The sequence below is a fragment of the Triticum aestivum genome, chromosome 3B (assembly GCF_018294505.1).
Source record: "Triticum aestivum cultivar Chinese Spring chromosome 3B, IWGSC CS RefSeq v2.1, whole genome shotgun sequence".
Lineage (NCBI taxonomy): Eukaryota > Viridiplantae > Streptophyta > Magnoliopsida > Poales > Poaceae > Triticum > Triticum aestivum.
The window spans coordinates 492,929,199-492,940,341 of NC_057801.1; the positions used below are offsets into that span (position 1 = coordinate 492,929,199).

Here is an 11,143-nt window from a genome sequence, read left to right on the forward strand (position 1 = left end):
ACGTTCCCCAACATGTGGTATACGATGACGCGTGACAGATGGCTCGTTTGGTGATCCTCCGTGACGCCATCCCTGCGCAATCTTCTTAGTAGTTCACCGCCGGAGGCGGAGCTGCGCGGCCTTAGTATGGATTGTATGAAGTGTTGGGCTGCAACTTTTAGGGTTGTTGTTTTTTCTTTTCTCTTTCTTTGATCTTCGGATCTGGTCCTAGGACCTTCACCACCTTGTTGTTTTTCCGCTGCTTCCTGCTATTATCAATGAAATGCCAGCGATGCTTGATCTTTCAAAAAAAATGAATTTCATATTTTATTTATTTAGTATTGTGGATGCCGATATTTTTGGCTCTGAACTTGGTCAAAATTAAAAAAATGAATTTTCAAAAAATTAATACACACATCATTTTTTTTTGCTCCAGCTGTTTCAGAATATAAGGTGTATTAGTTCTTTGAAAAGTCAAATCTCTTTAAGTCTGACCAAATTAGTAGAGAAATATATCAATATTCATAATATCAAATCGATGTCGTTAGACTCATCCTGAAATGAATTTTCATGTTTTATTTATTTAGTATTGTGGATGTCGATATTTTTGGCTCTGAACTTGGTCAAAATTAAAGAAATTTGACTTTTCAAAAAACTAATACACGTTATATTTTGAAACTGATGGAGTATTTATTTTGGCAAGTGGGGGAGATGGTGGAGTGTGCTTCTTTTTATTTGTAATACCGTGTTTTGGTGGGTCTTTCACAGTGTGATTCTGTGTTATCCACTAATCAACTTATACTTATCTGGAAAAACTATTATACATTGGTGGCTGCATGTACTATTTTGATGCTACAACATTACATGTGCCATTTTGATGCTACAACATTAGATATGTCTTTATAGACCGGTTGATGCCGATTAATTAAAAAAATCTTTGACTCGGTTAAAATCATGAACCAAATTCAAAATTGAATTAATCAGGAAAGCTTCAAAATTAGGAAACATAATGAATTATTAAAAGAATTAAATAAAAGAGTTCTTTGAGAATCGGGTGACCCAGTTTTAGGCTGGCCATAGTGTGGGTAATATAACCGGTATCATACACTTGGGATTAGCAAACATGTTTATGTGACAGACAATTAAAGAAGAGAGAGGGGGTTAGAGTAACATACTCCCTCCGTCCTTTGAAGAGTGTACTTCCAACTTTGTTGAAAAGTCAAACTTTTTTATGTTTGACCGTATTTATACAGTAATACACCAACATTTGTGCCATCAAATTAGTAGCATTAGATTCGTGATAAAATATATTCTCATTATATATTTATTTGGTTTCACAAACATTGATATATTTTTGCATAAATTTGACAAACTTTAAGATAGTTTGACCCTTCAATAAAGTTAGAAGTACACTTTTTAAAGGACAGAAGGAGTAAGTAGATACCGTATCATGTTAAATGCTATGTTACTTTGTGTCATGCATGATAATAAATATGATCATCTATGATACTATTCTATAATACTATGCATTATGAAGGTAGTACCATATGCATGAGATTACTATATGATACTCCCCATTATGAGTAGCCTTAGTTTGAAGACCACAGTTGAATGTGATGCCTTAAAAATTAAGTAGCATGTTGTATTAATAAATTCACTCAGTCAGCTAGGCTCGTAAGTGGACCAGATTAGTAGTATGAGCCTTGGCTTCAGGCTGCCCGTAATGGTAGTATCATAGGTAGTATCATGCATGCCAACTACTCCCTCCGTTTAGGTGAGTAAGTCACATTATGTTGAGCACCGTGACCAAGGAGGAGGGAAAAACAAGAGACTTTAATGTTTATTTGCTAATTAATAGCATTGCATGCAATGAACTAACCACTGCATGTCGTGTTTGCTAGTCTCAAGTCATTAAAAACATGCACACCCCTCATCTCTCATTGGTTGATATGTCAAAAAACAAGAAACGAGGTAGAAGTTAATGTACCGCGCCTAAGTGTTTTGGGATTATTTGGTTTTCGTAAGATGACTTACACACCTACTAGACGGAGGGAGTAAGCAATTTTGATGAGATGTCATAGAATTAAATGAAGAAAGAGATGGTTGAGTATCATATTAAATGATGTACTACTTTGTGTCATGCATAATAATAAATGTAGTACTATATGATACCAACATATGATACTTTACATTGCGGATGTAGTAATAATATATGATACTCCCCATTACAACCAGCCTCAGAGAAAGAAAAAGAGGAAAGGAATTTAAGGCCTTATTTGTGGGGATTGAAGTGGGCATCACAAAAATTAGCATAGCGATTGGTAGAAGACTCGTTCTATCCTCAACATCGTTACGTACATCGCAGTGCTGAATGCCAGGTGGAGCCCATAGCGTAGCATTCCACAGTTTCCAATTTTTTTCCAGCACGGACCTTGGACCTGGACCAGCATGCACAGGATCCACGTTATATATTCTCAGAGCGACATGATTTTTTAACCGGGTGTGCCGTCACGACCACGACGGCGGCCACGACTCGTCGCAGTGCCGAGGCAGCGGTCCAGAGCAAACACATTACTAATACCCACGCAGCGCGCGCGGTCCAGTAATAACTCAGCAGGAGGGCCAGGCCGCGACCACGGGCACACAGCGCTCCGACCGCCTCCCGAGCTCGTTCGATCATCCACCTCGAGTGCACCCCGCGCGCGATGGCGGAGGCGCCTCTGCTGCCGCGGAAGGACCAGGAGGACGCCGCCGAGGAGGGGCCGGGGCGCTGGCGGAGCGAGGCCGGGAAGCTGGCGTACCTGGCGCTGCCGATGGTGGCGGTGAGCTTGTCGCAGTACGCGGTGCAGGTGTCCTCCAACATGATGGTCGGCCACCTCCCCGGCGTCCTCCCGCTCTCGTCCGCCGCCATCGCCACCTCCCTCGCCTCCGTCACCGGCTTCAGCCTCCTCGTACGCACGCCGCTTATCCCCACCCTCCCCTCCCCTTTTTCCTCCTTCCGCATATTCCATTCCGTTTACGGCCTCTCGTTTATCCCCCTTCAGTTTCCATTCGCCTCGTGATAGACAGGCATCTAGCCTTAATTTCCCTTGTTGCATGCCGCGCATTCCTCTGCTCTGCTCGTCCATTGCGACTTGGCGACGGTCATGGTGTGTTCTTGGCTCATCGAGATTGCTCCATCTTGTTGAAATACAGACAAGGGAAAACGAGACTAGCTCACGTGTTCTTTATTCCCATTGGGTTAGGACTTTAGAGTAGTATATTACCACTACAGTTGGATGAGCATGTGACTGTGTGTTTTTCTAACTGGGAATTATTGAGACCAGCGAGAGACTGAACTTGTGGGTGCCATGCCATCAGATTCCTGATTGGTCCAAAGTGGTATTATTTCCTTGTATCAACTAGTCCGATAGCGACAGTGTGACACCGCAGGAGAAGTATTCCGCAGCCACCAAAGTATAGTAGTCAATTCTGAAGAACCGTTCAAACTATCTCTTTTTTTTCTGCAATAATGGATTTTGCACCATTTTGTCGGCCTAAATTTCCTCCACGGTCGCTTTTCAGTGATCAACATCAAGTAGGTATATTACTGAATGAATTAATTCGTGAAACAGATCGGCATGGCGAGCGCACTGGAAACGCTCTGCGGCCAGGCCTACGGCGCAAGGCAGTACCACACTCTGGGGCTCCACACGTACCGAGCCATCGTCACCCTCCTGGTGGTGTGCGTCCCGCTCTCGCTCCTGTGGGCGTTCATGGGCAAGATCCTGGTGCTGATCGGGCAGGACCCCCTGATCGCGGACGGGGCCGGGCGGTACATCGTGTGGCTCATCCCGGGGCTCTTCGCCAACGCGGTGATCCAGCCCATCACCAAGTTCCTGCAGTCGCAGAGCCTCACCACGCCGCTGCTCCTGTCGTCCGTGGCCACGCTGGCGCTCCACGTCCCGCTCTGCTGGGTCATGGTGTTCAGGACGGGGATGGGGTACACTGGCGCCGCCCTGGCCATCAGCGTCTCCTATTGGCTCAACGTGGCCATGCTCGTGGCGTACATTGTGATGTCGAGCTCCTGCAAGGAGACGCGCACGCCGCCGACCATCAAGGCCTTCAGGGGGGTGGGCGTGTTCCTGCGCCTGGCTCTGCCCTCTGCGCTCATGATATGGTAACCACTTGAACCTAGTAATTAAAAATGAAATTAGCTCTGCATTTGGATTTTCAGTTAACTGTGTCTAATCATGTAATGTTTCCATTTGTTGTTGGGTTTTTCAGCCTTGAGTGGTGGTCATTTGAGCTACTTATCCTCATGTCGGGGCTTCTGCCCAACCCGGAGCTTCAAACCTCGGTGCTCTCAATATGGTACCCACTGTTTTAGGTGGCTTAAATCTGCTTATATAATAACGCTAAGCTTACATTCTTGCTGTTATTATTTTCACAGCCTCACGAGCATAACGTTGCTCTTTACTATACCTTATGGACTTGGAGCTGCTGGAAGGTACGATCTCTGAAGGCAGTTAACTACACGGCCGATGCTTTTTTTCACCACATGGAAATAATTTCTATCCGATAATTGATTCTGTATTTTCTTAATGAACAGCACGCGAGTAGCAAACGAATTGGGTGTTGGGAACCCCGAAGGAGCTCGATCGGCGGTCCGTGTCGTGATGTCGGTAGCGGTGACAGAGGCGGTGATCGTCAGTGGAGCTCTCTTGCTGTCACGGCGCCTCCTGGGCCGCGCTTACAGCAGCGAGGAGGAGGTCGCATCCGCTGTCGCCGCCATGGTTCCCCTCGTCTGCATCACCGTGGTCACCGATGGCCTTCAAGGGGTTCTCTCAGGTCACATTCATTTCTTCTGCATAACATTTCAAGTTGTCCATCGTTTCCAACAAAATGTGCCACTCTTGTTGTTACTAACATCTGTAGGTTCTTCCGCAGGCGTGGCTCGAGGATGCGGATGGCAGCACGTGGGCGCGTACGTCAACCTCGGCTCCTTCTACCTGCTCGGGATCCCCATGGCGATGCTTCTGGGTTTTGTGCTCAAGATGGGGGCAAAGGGGCTTTGGATGGGCGTCGTCTGTGGATCCATCTCGCAGACCACGCTCCTCTCCGCCATCACGTTTTTCACCAACTGGCAGAAGATGGTTTGTTTCTCTGAACCCACTTACAAATCATACGCGAAAACGAACAGTCCGATACACAATCTTACGGTCCGTTGCATTTTTTTTGTATTATGCAGGCTGACGAAGCTAGGGAGAGATCGCTCAGTGAGAAGGCAATGGAGTCTGAGTCGAGATCTCTGCTGGAATAGTTTTTCTGAGACTATAACTGCTCGAAGAGTTACGCTGCAATTTTGTAGGGGACACGCATCCCATCGCTGTGGTTTCTCTCTGAAGTGACAATGTAATTGTAGGGGAGGAAGAGGACGTAAACCACTCTTTTTCTCCCTCTTTACTTTTTTGGTGTCCGAGGCGAAATGTTTGGTGAAGCTCGATTTTGAAATCCCCTAGTTCACGTTTCCGCTTAGTTTTGCTCGACCCGGACAGACAGAGAGGATCCATGCCCGACAGCTCGAGACTTAGAGCATCTCGAGCCGCGCCCCCAACAAGGCGCCCCAGACAACTTTTCGACCGCCAGTGCTAAAAAATTGGCCTAATCGCGTCCCAGGGACCCATTTTTTGCCGGTTCGGGTCGAAATTGGCGCCAGCGGATCCAACCCGAATCCGGCACGTTGGGGGGCGCTCGGGGGCGCCGAGCGAATCGTTTTTGACGCGAAAGCGTCGCATGACAGCCGCGTGAGCGCCACCGCCCGCCTCGTCTTCCCGACGCCTCGATTTCCCGCGGGGAATCAATGGCAAGGCTGCCGCCGGTCAGCTTTTCCATTGATTCCTCTCACGGGCGGCGCGTCACGGGGTGGCGCGCCGACGCGTGCCGACGTCTCCCGTCCCTCGGCTATATATGGTCTCGCTCGCCTGCGTTGGAGTGCCACTTCAGCCCTCCCTCTCCCGCCGATCTCTTATCCCGAGCCACTCCCTCTCCCCGATGGCCGAGCGTTTCCCCGGAGACGAGGCGGCAGCCAACGGCTTCGGCCGCCGTTCACTCCGCGAACAGGAGTCCTGACTCCTGTTCCAGGCGAACATCCCGGCGCCGCCGGACATGCGCACCGGGCCGACGGGCTGGAGGCTCAGCAATGGAGGAGTGCCCATTCCCCCGTTGCCCGACGCCGTCACCAAGCCATCGTACTTCGCCGACGAGGTCGAGATCGCGCGCGTCTCTCTCACCGACGCCGAGCGCTCCCTTCCCCAGTACGCCGTCGACAACAACGCGGCTTGGGCGGCGTAATTCGAGCGCCGCCAGCAGCAACGGCTGGCGTCCACCAACGGGGCACCGCTGGTCGGCGGCACCAAGAACAGCGAGGGGTGCCACCTCTGGTGGGGCGTCCACGGCCGCACCCTCGACGGCGTGCTGGCGCACCTTGAGGGCGGCAACAACCCACCGTTGGCGTACCCCCCGGCGAGGACGGCCGCCCCGACGCACCGCCGACGCGACGGGCAATGGGCGCCGAGGAGATTCGGCTGCTCCTCTTCCTCGCCGCGTTCTTCCTCCCACTCCTCCGGCACTCCATCGCTGCTCGGCGTCAAGGCCGAGCCCGCGGCAGAGACGCCGCTCGGCCGGCGTACACGCAACGCCAGCATCGTCATCAGCGAGGGCGTCCAGCGCGCCTCCTCGTCGGCTCCTCCCCCGCGCTTCGTCAAGCCGAAGACGGAGCCGGGTCTCGCGCCGGTGAAGACGGAGTCGGGGCTGCTGGCGCCGGTGAAGACGGAGCACGGCGAGGTCGAGCTCAATGACGACGCGGCCCTTGAATGGGCGCGCCAAGACTCCCTGAAGATGGCGAGGGAGCGCCAGCGCGCCGCCCTAGAGCGCTTCGCGCAGTGCCGCCGAGGCCGCGACGAAGGCGGCGTCGTCATCATCGACGATAGCGACGACGATGACAACGCGCCGCCGCCGCCGCCACCAGCCGGAGAGGGGTCCAGCAGGGGCGCCCGAGTCAAGGAGGAGAAGGCCGACGATGGCGGCGACGACGGCGACTTCTCGGCCTTCAACAAGTTTTTTTGACTAGTTTTTATATGTAATGGCGTGTTTTAGCCCAAATTTGCGAATATAAAAGCCCATGTTTGCCGAAAAGTGACGTGTTTCAGCCCAAGTTTGTCTTTTTTTTTCACGCCTGGGGCCGGCCCTGGGGCGGCGGCTAGGGACCAACTCGCTCCCAGACCCACTTTTTGCACCGGGTCACCCCCAGGCGGCGATTTTAGGCACCTTCTGGGGGACCAACGGCCGGAGATGCTCTTAACAGTTGCATCTCGTCTCTACTATTAATCTTTATTATTAAAAGGGAGTCGGTGTCGCATGTTTGGTGAAGCCTTTCCTCCTATTATTATTTGTTGCTTTCCGTTTTTGGTTTTGTACAACCGACTTTTTGGGGACCAATGATTTTCTCTAGGACCGCAATATACGCGCAACGTCAGATGGGGAGGTCCCTGCCGTGTCGCCCCTGCGCGGCGACCGGGGGAACCCTAGCGCCGCCGCGTCCTCGTCCCTTCCCCGACCTCTCCTCCTCGCCGCTGTCGGGGCGCGCCGCCGGGCAAAACCCGGTCGGCGTCGGCGCCAGCGGGATCTCTTCTCCCACGGCTCGCTGGATCTGGCGCGGGCGGATCGCGACGATGGTTGGCGGCGCGCTGGAGGCGGGGCACGCCGGCGCGGGCTTGGGGCGACGGCAGTTTCCCCTGGTGTGCGTGGGATTCTGCTCGGGGCGCGCGACGGCGGCCCTCGGCAAGCGGTGGCGGGTGCTGGGCTCTCGGCGGCGCTCCGGCGTATGCAGGTGGCGGCGGTCCCTGTGCACGGTCGGCGGCTCCGTCCCTGACCCGGACGGCGCGGGGGATGGCGGCGGCCCGTCGGGGCCGGCGATCTGGATCCGGTGGTGCCGGCGGCTCGCTGATCTGCCGGTGCTCCAGGGTTTTGCCTGGTGGTGCTGGTAGTGACGGCGGCCCGTGCACGAGAGTTGGATCCCTTCGAACTGATCTGGGTGAAGACTTGCCTTCGGCGTGTGCTAAGGCCGGCGGTGGCAGCGCTATTTATGTTGTTCCCTTCTTGAAGGCATCACCGTGGAGAAGTTCAAGGCCACTCTCTGCTACCTCTGGGGGAAACCCTAGATCGGATGATTGGATGACGGCGGCGCTCTAGTGTCGTTCCTCCCTTGGGGGCGTCATTCTTGGAGGTACACACATGATCGAGGGACCAAAGGACGAATTCTTTGGTGGAGTGGTGCTTCATCCTACACACTGATGGCGACGGATCTTGACGGCGTGGCGCAGTGCAGATTCGGAGTTCGCTGTGGGAGGATGGACTCGCGCAGGAGGACGACGTTGTCGGGCGTCGTGATGGTGTCGATGGCAGAGAGACTGACACGGTACATGCAACAGTACAGCTCTGAAGATGGATTGGTGGCAGGTGGCTGCGGTGGCCTCATACCCGGCAAGTGTCCTGGTTGAGGAGTGCGCCGGACTGGTAGGTGCCCCATACCCGACAGGCATCTTGGTTGGGACCTCAGGTCTTAGATGTTTAGGTTTGGCTGCGATGTCTGTTTGGTATTAGGCCAAGATTATCTGCGCCCCTTTATCAATTGAATAGGTGTAGCGACAACTGTTGCTTAGACGGTGGCTTTAATCTTGCTGTTGTATGACTTTGTAAGGTCTTGTGAGAATAATTAATAAAATGGCCATATGCATCGCCTAGATGAAGAGGCCGGGGGTCATCCTCCTTTTTTTTAAAGATGGGGAGGTCCCTCCAAGCGAAATATTCGTTCCCAGGTAGGGAGGAATGATGGAACATTTTCATTTGCTCAAAATAACCACCCACAGCGAAACTTTTCAAATCGGCATGTAAAAACCAGTAAAATTGATGCGTTGTTGTGAAAGATTTGTCATGCTCTAAAGTAAAATTTGTAATCTCAAGACACCCAGGATGCTTGTCAAGCTCGAACACCGCCCATGCTTTCGACTTGGTGTTGTGGCCTTTCCTCCTCGAAACCCTCACTCACTTGGGTTCTGGAGCACGTTGGCAGGAGTGGATTTCTATCACCCTTGCATCCGCCTCCACACGTGTTCTTGTTAAGGGCATCCCTGGCCCACCCATCTTCCACGCAAGGGGCCTTTGCCAGGGAGATCCTCTCTCCCCTTGCTCTTCATTTTTGTCATAGACGTCCTGAACTCTCTCATCCAAGTTGCGAGTCGAGTGGGCCTCCTGCAGAGGCGGCACGCGACCTGTAGTTTTTCGTTATGCACCGGCGACATCATCGTTTTGTGCCACCAAACGAGCACGAATTTTCGGCGATCAAAGAGTTGCTTACCCTCTTTGGCAATGTTAGCGGGATGTGCACCAACTACAACAAGTGCTCTGTGACACCTATCCAGTGCTATGATGACCAGGTGACCACCTTCGCAACCTCCATTGCGTGCCCCATCTCTCACTTACCGTGAAGTACTTGGATCTTCCTCTTTCCATCAGGAAACCATCTGACGTTGACCTTCTCCTGCTCGTTGACAAGCTCGAGAAGAAGCAATCCACTTGGTGGGATTCCATGTTGTCTCTTGGTGACTGGCTTGCGCTAGTTCGGCGCGTCCTTTGTGCAATGCCTACCCACTTACTCGTTGCCATCATCCTCAACAAGACGATCCTCGACAAGGTCAACCAGATCATGCATGGTTTTCTTTGGGCCAGCCGCAAGGATGCTAAGGGTGGTCGGTGCAAGGTCAACCGGGCTAAGGTTTGCCAGCTCGCCTTTCTCGGCGACCTTGGCGTGCAAGATCTCTATCGTGTTGGCATTACGCTTCGCACCCCGCTGGTTATGGCTCAACCGCACCGGCCCGACTCGCCTTTGGAGTCACCTCCATCCCCTGACGATGTTGAGGCCTTGCAGATTTTCTGCGCCTCTACATCATGGTCTGTTGGTGATGGGAATACTTTGTTTTTCTCCGATTCTTGGATCGACGGGAAACCCATTGCCGACCTAGCCCCTGCTCATTCTTGTTGTGGTGCCCAAAGCGATGCCAATGAAACCACACAATGCGCCAATGTTCGACGGATCGACTTGGTCCGTGACATTCACGGCGGACTTAGGCCTGCAGCGCTGTGCAATATGTTCAGACTTGGCGTCGCCTACACCACCTAGAGCTCACAGAGCTGCGGATATGTTTTGATGACGTTGGACGAAGTCCGGCAACCACACCGCCAAGTCCTACTACCTTGCCCTTTTCCATGGATCGATCCTAGGTCCTAATTGGCGCACTACTTGGAAAACTTGGGCACCTCTCCACATCAAGGTGTTCACTTGGCTCGCCTTCCAAGACAGATGTTGGACGACAAATAGGTTTGCTCGCCATGGCCTCCCACGTGATGACTAGTGCATTTTCTGTGACCAAGTCCTCGAAGACCTCCAACACTTGCTTCCCGGTTGTTCCTTTTCCCGACATGTTTGGCACGAGGTGCTATCTTGGCGTAGATCCATGACATCGTTACCCGACTCGACAATGGGCTTCTCCGCTTGGTTGGCGGATTCTTGCTCCAATGACCCCAACACCTATCGTAGGGGACTCTCCTCAAACATCATGCTCACGGCCTAGGTGGTGCCACCGTAACGCATGCATTTTCGATGGTAAGCAACCATCCATCTCGCGTCTTTTTTCAGAAGATCCAAGATGAGGCGTGCTTGTGGGCTAAAACCATCGCCAAAGGAAAGATCAATCTCTTGCCGGCGACGTAGACCTAGAGTTCTTTGGGGCTGAGCAACCCCTTTAGCCTTCTGCTCTGGTCACCGTGGTTACGCCTCCTAGCACACGTATCACGTGGTGTACCACCCCTCTATATTTGTTCAAGCTCCTTGTATCAATGAAATGATTCAGAAGCTTTGCGTATTCGCGAAGAAAATAAAGTAAAAATTTTCATACCATATAAAAAATAAATCATGTTGCAGCAGTGTGTTTGCCCTGCGTTTTTGAGGATTTGCCATGATTGTAGCATGTAAAATTGCCAGCCTAAAAAAAATGGCGAGAATTGCCATGCACATGTTCACCACTTTGTTGAAAGAAACCATGCTAGATGAGTGAAATGGTAAAAT

At 51.9% G+C, this 11,143-nt stretch overlaps 1 protein-coding gene across 1 annotated transcript; it reads left to right on the forward strand.

Moving 5' to 3' along the window:
• The first annotated feature begins 2,509 nt into the window (after positions 1–2,509).
• LOC123065587 (protein DETOXIFICATION 14) lies at positions 2,510–5,484 on the forward strand. The gene is made up of 7 exons (XM_044488835.1): positions 2,510–2,930; positions 3,594–4,138; positions 4,246–4,332; positions 4,412–4,468; positions 4,571–4,809; positions 4,909–5,114; positions 5,210–5,484. The coding sequence occupies exons 1-7, from the start codon at positions 2,685–2,687 to the stop codon at positions 5,279–5,281; spliced, it is 1,452 nt and encodes a 483-aa protein (XP_044344770.1). The 5' UTR covers positions 2,510–2,684; the 3' UTR covers positions 5,282–5,484.
• The last annotated feature ends 5,659 nt before the right edge of the window (positions 5,485–11,143 follow it).